This window comes from Trichomycterus rosablanca, chromosome 24, assembly GCF_030014385.1.
Source record: "Trichomycterus rosablanca isolate fTriRos1 chromosome 24, fTriRos1.hap1, whole genome shotgun sequence".
NCBI lineage: Eukaryota > Metazoa > Chordata > Actinopteri > Siluriformes > Trichomycteridae > Trichomycterus > Trichomycterus rosablanca.
In genome coordinates this window covers 8,742,873-8,757,562 of record NC_086011.1, presented here as the reverse complement: position 1 = coordinate 8,757,562, position 14,690 = coordinate 8,742,873, and the positions used below count along the sequence as shown (strand labels likewise).

Below are 14,690 nucleotides of genomic sequence, written 5' to 3'. Positions count from 1 at the left end.
AGGGTTGGACAAGTTTGGTGCCCCTCACCTTACCCTACTGTTGAAGAATTACCACCATGCCTTCTTGCCCAACATCAGATGCTCTTTTGTCTAAATGGGCACCCAATTTCATATAAATGTGACCAATTTGAGGCAACTTTTTACTAATTCCTCATAGTTTTGGAATGGCATTTCCAGTGTCCACATACTCTGATAGTATTAATAGCTTTACAGGGGGTGCCAACAATTCTTAAGCTGACTTCATGACTTAGCATGGGTACCATGAATGACCTTGTAGAACAGCAGTTTGTTTTGGTGCAGGAGGGTTAGGGTTATGGTTAGGGTTAGGGTTAGGGTGCAGGATCAGTACAGGAGTCATGTAGATCTACAGTATTTTAAACTGCCTGTAGCCTACATTTGGACCATCGCCTTCACAACACCTTATAGCTTCAGCTGCCCAGGTTTAATCCCTACCTCTAGTATCAGTTTAAAGCTGGTATTGCCCTCTAATGTACACAGGTAAAACCATGCCAGTAGTGGGATTGATTATTAAGTTGCCTATAAATGTAATTAGTAAGTAGTATTAGTAATGCTCTCTGACCCTAATGTGCCTAATGCGGTAGTGCCTAATTTCCCGCCTATACATTTCCATGCTAGACTCAGGTCCCGCTGTGACCCTGACCAAGATGAAATAGGTAGTGTCTAAACTAAACTCGCTATGATATACGATCTCCTTATCTACCCCTTAGCTAAGCACGTCTGTCTTACTTTTTTCTCCGGTCTCTAGCGACTCCGGAGCTAATGAGGTGTGGCGGCCGGGGATGATTTACATGTCACAAATCCTCATAGCGTTCCTCACCGATGACGAGACCGGTCATCACACACAAACGTACACGTGTATAGCGCTTCGAAACAATGTTTACTCCCTTTACTGTGGTGAATTCACCCTTGATAGTGGACGCTTTTCGCCCTATGGTACATCCTATGGGAGGGGGTGTAGATTTACACTCCTGCACTTTATTAGGTACACCTGGTACATTCAATGACATAACTAAACCTACCCTATAGATCAATTTTGTGGGTATACAATATAAACAATCACAGACTGTACACCATCTGTAACCATGTACATTTTGTGACCTACCTTGCATTCCATTTATCAATCATATGGGACCACCAAATGACCCCCACTGGGCAGATTATGTTTACCCCCTGCAATGACGGAGGTGGAAAACACAGGTAATTACAGTCAGTAATTGTATACACACATTTCATCCGTATGATAAGAATTGCTTTTTAAATAATTAATGTAGGGGCGCTTGGGCCACCAGTGCTGAGATCTCAAGCTTTTAAACCCTCAGGGTCTCAAGTTTAAATCTCAGCTCTGCTATCAGCCGGTCAGGTGCCTACACAGACACGCGGTCAGCGGCTGAAGAAGGATTCCTTATCGCTGGTGTAAGTGCGGCCTCTGCTGGGTGAATCAGGGCGCCTGCACTGGGGGCGGCTTAACACGGATGGCAGTGTGTGGCTGTGCTCTTTGAGACCCCGCCCCTGGTAGGGGAAAAGAAGTAATCAGCTGGCTTAGTGGCTCGGTGGTTATGGTGCTTGACTAATAATTATAAGGTTGCAGGTTCAAGCCCTATTATTGCCAAGTTGCCATTGTTGGGCCCCTGAGCAAGGCCCTTAACCCTCAGTTGCTTGAAGCACTGACAGTAACAGACCCGCTCTGAAAAGTTACAGACCATAATTCTACTCTGTGTGTAGGAGTTTACGACATTAACGAAGGAGCTGAGTGGATGTCGGGAGCAGCTGCTGGAGAAGGAGGAGGAGATCTCAGAGCTTAAAGCAGAGAGGAACAACACCAGGGTGAGTTTGGGAATATTTCGGTCACTCGTACATTCTGTGCTGTATTTGTCAGGTGACATAGGTGGTGCGGCTGTCTTTTATGCTAGCCTACCACCTTAGAGATCTGTTTTGAATCTCGGCTGTGCTATTGGCCGGCTGGGCGGTTAGACAGACATGATTGGCTATGTCTGGGGGGTGATTAAAGGCCTGAGATAATTGGTGCCCTGTACAGGGTAATAACTGCATTATTATAAAATAAAATAAATACATACATACATAAATAAATTATAACAGCAATAATAATATTATATGAACCACAATAATAATATTGTATTCATAATAATAACAGCAGCAACAACAAAAATAATAATAAAATAATAATAATAATAATAATAATAAGTAAATGAAAATAATAATTATAGTAATTATTATAATAATAACAATATTAATAATAATACCAAACAATAATAATCATATAATAATAATAATAAGTTAATCATAATAATCATAATTGTAATAATAATCATATGTATTATAATAATACAATAATATTAATAATGATACCAATAATTATAATGCATATAATAATTATAGTAATTATTATAATATTAATAATGATACCAATAATAATAATGATACCAATAATGATAATAAAATAGTGACTATAATGATTATAAAAATATATCGTAATGATGTAATGATGTAGTGATACCAATAATATTAATAATAATAATAATGTAAGTAACAACAACATTAATAATAACAGCAACAATGATAAAATAATAATAATAATAATCAAAATAACAATTATAAAAAATTAACAATAATAATATTAACAATAGCAACACATTAATAATAATAATAGTAAAAAAATTTAAATAATAATAATTATAAAGTATTTTAATAGTAACAATAATAATATTAATAATAATTATTATTATTAACAAAATTAATAATAAAAATAATAATTAAAATACTTAATTATTATATAAATTATTATAATAATATTACAGTTAATAATAATAATAATAACAAAACAAACAACAATAATAACAATAATAATATAAATAATAATAATTATTATTGTAAAAGTAACAACATTAATAATAATAAAAATAATAATAATAATAATAATGAAAATACTAAATAATTATTATAATAATATAACAGTTAATAATAATAATAACAACAACAACAACAACAACAACAACAACAACAACAATAATAATACTAGCTCTGTGGTTGACATGCACTGCTTTAAACATCCCCAGACTAAATGTCTGGTGGCATCTAGTGGTAGAAGAATTGTGTGTCCTCTGTAAATCATTTTCTTGAACTGTCTGCAACAAAGTGCTTTGTGCATTGTTTGGGATTTGTGAAGCATTTAAAATATACAGCGATCAGAGCTGCTATTAAATAGCACAGGTCATCAGTTCAGTAAACATTAATACTAAGTGCAGTGTGTGTGTGTTGGGGTGGATGGGTGTGTGTACAGCTCCTTCTCGAGCATCTGGAGTGCTTGGTGTCACGTCACGAGAGGTCTTTGAGGATGACCGTGGTGAAGAGACAGGCTCCTCCACCCTCCGGAGTCTCCAGTGAAGTGGAGGTGCTGAAAGCTCTTAAATCTTTGTTCGAGCACCACAAAGCTCTGGATGAGAAGGTATGACATCGTTGCTATCACTTCCTTATGAGCAACTAACCCTCTAGTTTGGTTTACTACTGACTAGCATCGCTGAAGTACATCATATGGCCAAAAATGTGTGGACACTCCTCAGGTGTTTAATGTCCAGTTACACAGGAGTGGATGCTGTTATGGCTGCAAAGAGGGGGGTGCTTGGTCATAGTTTGACCATATTAGTTAAACGGGTGCCAGAGTGCTCGTGTGGAGCAGTGGTAAAATATGCTAACCCACTATAGCTACGCTATTGTCCGGTCAGGTATCTACACAGGTGTGATTGGCTACGTCTGGGGGCGGGATGCTCGGAAAGCCTAGCCATTGGGAGGTACAGTTGTTAGTGCACTCTCAAGTCTGATCACAATCCCAGGTAAAAATAAGGAGGGTTGTATCAGGAAACCCAAATTTGGCTGGCAGTGGGGGTGGTATAGAGGTGCAGATCTTAATTTGTCCAAGCTGGGAGTGTTTCCTTGACAGACTTGCCAGCTCCTGTGTTGGTAAACCTGCTTTTCTCTTGAAGCAAGATGCCAGACTTGGTCTTGTCTGTTTCTGGGAACCCTGGTCTGTTTCCGGGAATAGATAAGCGAGCTGCCCTAGAGGTGGTGTGACCGGCCTTTTTCCAAATGGGCCCCACGTAACAGAACTGGGCGTGAACTGTGTCAGCTAATGTTTTGATGGTCGGTCCAACTCATATCTCACCATTCCTGGCTCGCTTTAGGGTTCCCTAAAAACTGAGTTGTCGCAGACGGCTCGAGTGGCCTGTCATATCGTGACAACCAGTTCCCGATTCTGCACTACCCCTGTTCTATCCACTTTCTCCGTTGCAGTCTGTGAATATTTATGTCCTTTATTTGTTACTGTTTCCTTTATTTTGGCCACTGCTTTTATTTTTCCTTGTTACTTGCCACAGTATTGTTCTACCTTTGTTAAGCATCCTGCACTTGGGTTCATTTTTTATTCTTGCAGGTGTGGGGCTAATTGTGGGCTAGGAAGTACATTCTTTGGCCATGTAGTGCACCTATTGTGCACTAGCCTACTGTTCACCTAGCTGTAAGGTTGGTTTTTAGCATATTTGAGACCTGGCTACAGTATTTGGTGTAGCCCTAATCAAACCCCAGTAGTTCCTGACTCGTTGCTGTGTGAGAGATGATTGATGAATCTGGGCTGAGAGTTTGTCAGTGCTTCATTTTGCTTTGTTGTTTTTCTGTAGGTGCGGGAGCGGTTGCGGATAGCCCTGGAGCGAGTGACATCACTAGAGGGGCAGCTGGCAGCCACCACTCAGGAGGTATAGTGGATACAGTTAGATACACTTACTTGCCACTTTATTAGAAACACCAGTGGTTTGACAGGGGCCAAATTGTGATGGCTAGACGTCTGGACGTCTGCAGCTCTTGTGGGGTGTTCCCGGGCCAAGGAAGGAACAGTGGTAAACCGGCGACACGGTCATGGGCGGCCAAGGCTTATTGATGCACGTGGGGAGCGAAGGCTGGCCCGTGTGGTCCGATCCAACATACGAGCTACTGTAGCTCAAATTGCTATACACCGTGCATCACAGATTGTTGTATGTGGGACAAGAAAAGGGGGACCAACACAATATTAGGAAGGTGGTCATAATGTTATGCCTGATCGGTGTATATTGTCCTTCAGCAAGTCATGTGGAGCCAGCGCAACACATCCACATTTGATGACAAGTTGCCATAGTTGTTTATTTGAATCTTAGCTCTGTTACCGGTCGGCTGGGCGCTCCCTAGCAGGCACTATTTGAAGTGCCTGCAGCAGACAAAATTGGCCACTAGTCTGCTAGCTGGGAAAAACAGGGGGAGTCTTCAATGACCCTGGTTGGTAAGGACTGAGGTGCCTGTACAGAAGTGGAGGAACGCGGTGATCAGTGTATGACTCTCCTTGCGCAAGACTGGCCTCACATAGGAATCCATCGAAATAAAAAAGGGTCAACAATACTGTTGTGTTCCGAGGTGTAGGATTTCTACAGATGTGGCATCCCAGATGTCTTCGAAAACATTGAGATCTGGTGACTTGGGTGTGAATGGCAAACCGCAAAACTCGTAATTTGGCGTCTGTAGTCGTATGTGGTGGCACATCGTCCTGTTACGGAGGCCAAACCGATCAGAATGAATGCAGGACATGAACGGGTCAAGAAAGGAGGCACACGTGTACATATAGACACGTTTGTGGACGTTTGTAGACCACTATGGAGCCACCACTAGCCACTACAGCACCATGTTATACCAGTTTTTCTGGCACTATATATATATATATATATATATATATATATATATATATATATATATATATATATATATATATATATATATATATATATATATATACAGTGTATCACAAAAGTGAGTACACCCCTCACATTTCTGCAAATATTTTATTATATCTTTTCATGGGACAACACTATAGACATGAAACTTGGATATAACTTAGAGTAGTCAGTGTACAACTTGTATAGCAGTGTAGATTTACTGTCTTCTGAAAATAACTCAACACACAGCCATTAATGTCTAAATGGCTGGCAACATAAGTGAGTACACCCCACAGTGAACATGTCCAAATTGTGCCCAAAGTGTCAATATTTTGTGTGACCACCATTATTATCCAGCACTGCCTTAACCCTCCTGGGCATGGAATTCACCAGAGCTGCACAGGTTGCTACTGGAATCCTCTTCCACTCCTCCATGATGACATCACGGAGCTGGTGGATGTTAGACACCTTGAACTCCTCCACCTTCCACTTGAGGATGCGCCACAGGTGCTCAATTGGGTTTAGTCCATCACCTTTACCTTCAGCTTCCTCAGCAAGGCAGTTGTCATCTTGGAGGTTGTGTTTGGGGTCGTTATCCTGTTGGAAAACTGCCATGAGGCCCAGTTTTCGAAGGGAGGGGATCATGCTCTGTTTCAGAATGTCACAGTACATGTTGGAATTCATGTTTCCCTCAATGAACCGCAGCTCCCCAGGGCCAGCAACACTCATGCAGCCCAAGACCATGATGCTACCACCACCATGCTTGACTGTAGGCAAGATACAGTTGTCTTGGTACTTCTCACCAGGGCGCCGCCACACATGCTGGACACCATCTGAGCCAAACAAGTTTATCTTGGTCTCGTCAGACCACAGGGCATTCCAGTAATCCATGTTCTTGGACTGCTTGTCTTCAGCAAACTGTTTGCTGGCTTTCTTGTGCGTCAGCTTCCTTCTGGGATGACGACCATGCAGACCGAGTTGATGCAGTGTGCGGCGTATGGTCTGAGCACTGACAGGCTGACCTCCCACGTCTTCAACCTCTGCAGCAATGCTGGCAGCACTCATGTGTCTATTTTTTAAAGCCAACCTCTGGATATGACGCCAAACACGTGGACTCAACTTCTTTGGTCGACCCTGGCGAAGCCTGTTCCGAGTGGAACCCTCCTGGAAAACTGCTGTATGACCTTGGCCACCATGCTGTAGCTCAGTTTCAGGGTGTTAGCAATCTTCTTAAAGCCCAGGCCATCTTTGTGGAGAGCAACAATTCTATTTCTCACATCCTCAGAGAGTTCTTAGCCATGAGGTGCCATGTTGAATATCCAGTGGCCAGTATGAGAGAATTGTACCCAAAACACCAAATTTAACAGCCCTGCTCCCCATTTACACCTGGGATTTTGACACATGACACCAGGGAGGGACAACGACACATTTGGGCACAATTTGGACATGTTCACTGTGGGGTGTACTCACTTATGTTGCCAGCCATTTAGACATTAATGGCTGTGTGTTGAGTTATTTTCAGAAGACAGTAAATCTACACTGCTATACAAGCTGTACACTGACTACTCTAAATTATATCCAAGTTTCATGTCTATAGTGTTGTCCCATGAAAAGATATAATGAAATATTTGCAGAAATGTGAGGGGTGTACTCACTTTTGTGATACACTGTATATATATATAAAATATAAAATATTATATATGCAGCTGAATTATTCTAAGCAGACTGAATATAAAACCCCTAAATATAAGTATAAATTTTTTGGATTGGCGGAGCTTATTTATTCATACAGTTGAATATCTAGGTCAGAGCTTGTAGCAGCTGAATTCTGCAGCTGAGACATTTAGCTGTGTGTGTGTGTGTGTGTGTGTGTGTGTGTGTGTGTGTGTTTCTCTCACTGTCCTTGCAAAGCCAAAGTATCTACTTTTATCCTCTTGAGAAATAAAATCAAAACTGGTGGGAGACCAAGGGAAGACCCATATTGCGAAGACCAAAAAAAAAGACCATGGTCATAAGCAGTACAAAAACCACAACCCATGGTCAAGATGAAAGTAAGACCAAAGACCCACACCACTGAGGCCAATAAAAGATGTTAAGGTTGTGACATGGACAGCTTAATAGAACAAAGAGCCATGTTGGATTAAACCAAGACTTAATGGTCAATACCAAGATGAAGCCAAGAGAGTTAACGGTCATTACAAAGACAAGACCAAGACCCATACGACTGGAGACAAAGACAAAGCCAAGGCTTTTAATTATGAAGACCAAGACCCAATGAAACCCAATGAAAGTCCAAATCAAGACCCATATTACTAAGACCAATAAAAGACCAAGACTTTTAATTGTCATGCCAAGGCCAAGACGCATGCCAATAAAGACAAAAATGATGCCAAGGCTTTCAATGGTCAAAATGAGAATAAGACCCATACCAGGGGTATATAAAAAAGAGGCCACTAAAAGACCTTAAGGTTGTGACATGGCCAGGTTTAATAGTTGAGACCAAAACAAAGAGCCATATTGTATTAAACCAAGACTTTTAATGGTCCATACCAGGACAAAGCCAATTAACGGTCATGACAAAGACTAGACCAAGACCCATATGACTGGTGACAAAGACAAAGCCAATGCAACCCAATGAGACCAAGACCCAAACCACCAGGGACCAAGGCGAGACCCATATTACTAAGACCAACCACCAGAGTCCAAGGCAAGACGCATATACCTATACCAATAAAGATAAAGACAATGCCAAGACTTTTGATGGTCAAGATGAGAATAAGACCAAGACTCAACGACCCAATGAGAGTCCAAAGCAAGACCCATAGAAAGAAAGATAGAAAGATATCCTTTATTTGTCATATATACATATACAGATGTACAGTACAATGAAATTCTTTCTTCGCATATCCCAGCTGGTGTTGGAAGCTGGGGTCAGAGCGCAGGGTCAGCCAACTTACGGCGCCCCTGGAGCAGACAGGGTTAAGGGCCTTGCTCAAGGACCCAACAGTGTCTACATAGCAGAGCCTGGATTTGAACCGCCAATCTTCCGGTTGATAGCCCAAAGCCCTACCCACTAGGCTACCACAGGCCCATATTACTGAGACCAATAAAATACCAAGACTTTTAATGGTCATGCCAAGACCAAGACACATACCAGAGAAGACAATGCCAAGGCTTTTGATGTTGATAACCAAGACAACACCACAACCCACATGACTGGAGCCAAAGCCAAAACCAAGATTTTCAATGGTCAAAATGAGAATAAGACCCATACCAGGGGTATATAAAAAAGAGGCCACTCAAAGACCTTAAGGTTGTGACATGGCCAGGTTTAATAGTTGAGACCATAACAAAACAAGGAGCCATATTGGATTAAACCAAGACTTTTAATGGTCAATACCAGGACAAAACCTACACAATTGACAGTCAAGACAAGACCAGTACCCATACCGATACCGATGGTCAATATGAGAACAAGACCAAGACTCAAACCATCCAAGACCAAGGCAAGACCCTTAACAATGAGGCCAGTAAAATACATTGAGGTTGTGACATAACCAGCTTTAATAGTCGAGACCAAAACAAAGCCAATTCATTTAATTTATCACAACCAAAACCCAAAGACCAAGGCTCATATTACTAAGACCATTAAAAGACCAAGAGTTAGAATGTTCATGCCAAGACCAAGATCCATACCAGTAAAGATAAAGCCAACGCCAAGACTTTTGATGGTAATAAACAAGACATGACCAGGAGACTCAAACCAGAGTCCAGACCAAGACAACACCCATAAAATACCAAGACTTTTGCAGGTTGTGACTATTTGGTACTCATATTACTCATACTATTTGGTACCCAGATACTCATATTACTAAAACCAATTAAAGACCAAGAGTTAGAATGTTCATGCCAAGACCAAGAAGGTCAAAGTCAACGCCAAAGCTTTCGAAGGTAATAAACAAGATATGACCAATACCATTGGAGACAAAGCCAACGCCAAGGCTTTTAATAGTCAAGACCGAAGTAAGACTAAGACCCAAACCACAGGAGACCAAAACAAAACCCATACGACTGAAACCAATACAAGACTCATACATTTTTGTATTCAATACCAAAATAATTTATTATATAATCTTAACTAGAACATTGCTGTCATAAACAGTACAGCCGGTTTAGAATATGCTGATGTGATGTGCTGTTTGTTCACATCTGCTTGTCACAGCCAGTAAGTTTAAACAGTTTGTAAATGTCTGTGTGCATGTGTGTGTGTCACAAGTCCAGTCACATGACAAAACACTTTCCATAAATACACGTCTTTCTCTCTCGGCTTTCACTCGGCCATTTTTTGTCTCTCACTTTCACTCTTTTGGCTGAGACTCTTAGCTTTTGAGACTTCATCACAGATGTTTCAAGGGGTCATTATCAGGACTCTGACCGGTCCACTTAAAAGCACCAATTTGACACCAGTGCTGCTTTGGGTCAGGGTTGCTTTTATACTGTAAATGCTCTATTCAGGTGTGGGGTTTATTCTAGAAATTCTTGGCACAGGGTGACATTAGCCCCTAGATAGCAATTTTAGGAGTAATTTACAGTAGGTTATGGTTTTGGTTGAGCTTTCAAATCTGGGCTACTTTTGACTAGGACTAACTCAGCTAATACTACAATTTTTCTTATGGTTTTGGTAGCTGGGTAGTCTTACAGGGCCTGATCTCAGACATGATTTGATGTTCTCTTATTTAAAGCTAAAAGATTTTATTTCATAAGCAAAAGCTTAAAGTGCTAGTAAATAACTCGTCAATAAATAAGCTTATTATTTGCTTTAGCACTTTCAGATTTGTGTTAATGTGTTAGTGTTTTATATTCAGTCTTTTTTATATTTTTATGACTGTAGCTTTAGGGTTAGGGTTAGGGTTTAGGGTTAGGGTTTAGGGTGTTTTTATATTTCATATGGACCCATTAGAAAACAGCAGAGACACTCTGGACCATTAATCTATAATATATTACCTTATATATACTAATGCCACAGTCTACTTTATTTGAACGCTGCATTTTACAAAAGATAGTATTTTTTTTTACCTTGCAATGGCGGACATAAATTCACAGAACAGGGATGCTACACTATGGTGATTTACTAGAAATGCAAGCGTTCATCCTTGGATGTGACAGGAAAACGTTTTTTTTTTCTTGGCTGCATTCCAAACCTCATATTATGTGCTTTATAGTGTGTAACAATACTTATATAGTTCACTGTTCCGGATGGTACTGTGGTTGGGGACAACAGCTGTCTGAGCTCTGCCTTTAGGAAGCAGAGGACAGCTTCTGAATTTGTTCCTGTCCTGATAAGACTTTGTTCACATCCAGTTTGAAACCAGTAAGTATAAAGATATGGGAACTGTAAGTGTCCCCAGTCTATAAAGAAATGGGAACTGTAAGTGTCCCCAGTCTATAAAGAAATGGGAACTGTAAGTGTTCCCAGTCTATAAAGATATGGGAACTGTAAGTGTTCCCAGTCTATAAAGATATGGGAACTGTACGTTTACCCAGTCTATAAAGATATGAGAACTGTAAGTGTCCCCAGTCTATAAAGATATGAGAACTGTAAGTGTCCCCAGTCTAAAGATATGAGAACTGTAAGTGTCCCCAGTCTATAAAGATATGGGAACTGTGTCCCCAGTCTATAAAGATATAGGAACTGTACGTTTACCCAGTCTATAGATATATGAACTGTAAGTGTTCCCAGTCTATAAAGATATGAGAACTGTAAGTGTCCCCAGTCTAAAGATATGAGAACTGTAAGTGTCCCCAGTCTATAAAGATATGGGAACTGTGTCCCCAGTCTATAAAGATATAGGAACTGTACGTTTACCCAGTCTATAGATATATGAACTGTAAGTGTTCCCAGTCTATAAAGATATGAGAACTGTAAGTGTCCCCAGTCTATAAAGATATAGGAACTGTACGTTTACCCAGTCTATAAAGATATAGGAACTGTACGTTTACCCAGTCTATAAAGATATAGGAACTGTACGTTTACCCAGTCTATAAAGATATGGGAACTGTAAGTGTCCCCAGTCTATAAAGATATGGGAACTGGAAGTGTTCCCAGTCCATAAAGAAATGGGAACTGTAAGTGTTCCCAGTCTAAAGATATGAGAACTGTAAGTGTCCCCAGTATATAAAGATATGGGAACTGGAAGTGTCCCCAGTCTATAAAGATATGGGAACTGGAAGTGTTCCCAGTCTATAAAGATATGGGAACTGGAAGTGTTCCCAGTCTATAAAGAAATGGGAACTGTAAGTGTTCCCAGTCTAAAGATATGAGAACTGTAAGTGTCCCCAGTCTATAAAGAAATGGGAACTGGAAGTGTCCCCAGTCTATAAAGATACAGGAACTGTAAGTGTCTCCATTCTATAAAGATATGGGAACTGTAAATGTTCCCAGTCTATAAAGATATAGGAACCGCTTAGCTTTTCATTCCAGACTTGTTCTGTGTTTCCTCTGTAACTTTTTTTGTTGCAGACGGCTGGAGGGGTTGCCATGTTGTGACGACAATTTTTATTTCTGCTCTATCCCTATTTTTATCCACTTTCTCTGTTGTGGGCTGCGGATGTTTTGTGCTTTTCATATGTTAATCTGTTTCTGATATTTTGGCCACCTTCTTTACTTCTGGTTGTGTTCTCTGTGTCATGCAGCTGACCATAGTGCGAGAGGGTAGAGATGGAAAGACGAATGGAAATAAGCCAAACTGGAAGGTATGTTTATTTTAAAATACACTATTCCCAGACGTTTGCAGACATCTCATCATGAGCTAGCTGTACACCCTATTCTGAAACTTGGACATGAGTTTGCCCTTTCTTGTGGCTATACCAGCCTCCATTTTTTCATATTCTCTCTGTAGAAGGTTAATTTGTGAGGTCAGGGACTGATGGATGTTGGAGAAGGTTTAACTAGCATAATAAATGATACAGTTTATCCTAGAGTTATTCAGCTGGGTTGAGGGTAGGGCTTTGTGCAGGCCACTGGTGACAGGGTCATGGGCGGCCAAGGCTCATTGATCAAACAAGTCCAATCCATGGAGGCCCCACCTCACAACTTACAGAAGATATAGGATCTGCTGCTAACATCATGCCAGATACCACAGCACACCTTCAGGGGTCTAGTGGAGTCCATGCCTCGATGGATCAGGGCTGTTTTGGCTGCAAAAGGGGGACCAACACTATTAGAAAGGTGGTCATAATGTTATGCCTAAATTCATTTGTACGTTCTACAGAGGCTTCCAAACGGCTCTATAGACGTCCACGACGATTCCGCTCGTTCTTTGGAGCTGCAGGAACTGCTAGACAAGGCCAATAAAGACCTGGCGGCAAGTCGCGAGCGTGGCAACACGCTGAACGCCCGTGTAGCTGAGCTGGAGGGTGAACTCACCAGCGTCCGAAAGGAGCTGCTGAAGAACGAGGAGTTCAATGCCAGGCACCAGAGAGATATTCGAGAGGTGAGTGTGATCGACACAACCGGAGACAGACATGAAGTCTTGAGGTTACTTAGGCATAAAGGGTTAAAGTTTATCCACAAGAGGGAGCTAATGGTCACTACAGTGCTTTGCATCCTTGGCATTGTGGTCTAGATATGCAAAGCTGATAGATTCAATATCCTAAAGCTGTAGCTTATCAGGCAAATTGTACCTAGTACTGCATCCTACTGGTAAAAATAGTCAGTCATAGCATGGGACTAAAGATGAAGTTTGGGAATTATAAATATTGTATTATATCATACTTCACACTTCATATTAATACCTGTGGCTTTGGAATGGGATGTCGAAGAACATGTGAAAGCAGGCTAAAAAAGCATGTAGAGAAACAGATGCACTACAGTCAGTAATTGTAGAACTACAAAGTGCTTCTATATGGTAAGTGGAGCTGATAAATAAGACAGTGAGTGTAGAAACAAGGAGGTGGTTTTAATGTTATGGCTGATCAGTGTAGTGTAAATTCATATTAAAAACTAGACTTATTTTATTGGACCGTGTTGTGTTCTTACTCTATGCCTGTTCAACAGGCCATGGCACAGAAAGAGGACATGGAAAAGCGAATCACAACGCTGGAGAAGCGCTACCTGGCTGCACAGCGTGAAACCACATCTATTCATGACCTGAATGACAAGCTGGAGAATGAGCTGGCTACAAAGGACTCGCTCTATCGGCAGGTAGGGTCCTATAGATAATCATATATCAATTGTGATTATTAATATAGACATTCCAAAAAAAGTTGGGACAGGGGCAATTTAGGGCTGGTAATGAGGTGATTCCAAACAGATGATTGTAATCAAGGTTTGGTACAAAAGCAGCATCCAGGAAAGGCTGAGTCTTTGATGAGCAAAGATGATCAGAAGATCATGTTTAAAAACAATGAACCTCAAAGAACGATTGGAAGGGATTTGCATATTTCTCCCTCTACAGTGCAAAATGTAATTAAACGATTCAAGGAATCAGGAGGAATTTCAGTGTGTAAAGGCCAAGGGCGCAAACTTAACCTGAACGCCCGTGATCTTCCATCCCTCAGACGGCACTGCATCAAGAACCGCCACTCAACAATAGCTGATATAACCACATGGGTGAGGGATTACTTTGGCAAACCTTTGCACTACAAGCACTACAATACAGAGTTACATGCACAAATGCCACTTAAAACTTTACTGTTCAAAGAAGAAGCCTTATGTTAACCATGTCCAGAAGCAGCGTTGACTTCTCTGGGCTTGGAGGCATCTAGGATGGACCATCACACTGTGGAAACGTGTATTGTGGTCAGATGAATCAGCATTCCTAAAATGACCAGACTGTTATCAGTAACAAGTCCAAAAGCCAGGGTCTGTCATGGTATGGGGGTGTGTCAGTGCCCTTGGCAAAGGTCATTTACACCTCTGTG

At 41.0% G+C, this 14,690-nt stretch overlaps 1 protein-coding gene across 7 annotated transcripts in view; it reads left to right on the top strand.

Moving 5' to 3' along the window:
- The window catches only part of ppfia4 (PTPRF interacting protein alpha 4), a 125,520-nt gene that overhangs the window by 86,624 nt on the left and 24,206 nt on the right, over positions 1–14,690 (top strand). For 6 of the 7 annotated variants that reach the window (XM_062986509.1, XM_062986508.1, XM_062986507.1 and 3 more), the window contains exons 2-7: positions 1,744–1,845; positions 3,320–3,484; positions 4,710–4,784; positions 12,462–12,521; positions 13,040–13,261; positions 13,825–13,971. In XM_062986509.1, the coding sequence (XP_062842579.1) occupies positions 3,374–3,484; positions 4,710–4,784; positions 12,462–12,521; positions 13,040–13,261; positions 13,825–13,971 (615 nt within the window). In that variant the 5' untranslated portion in view covers positions 1,744–1,845; positions 3,320–3,373. The remainder of the gene's footprint in view (positions 1–1,743; positions 1,846–3,319; positions 3,485–4,709; positions 4,785–12,461; positions 12,522–13,039; positions 13,262–13,824; positions 13,972–14,690) is intronic. The other variant, XM_062986506.1, reaches the window with a different exon arrangement.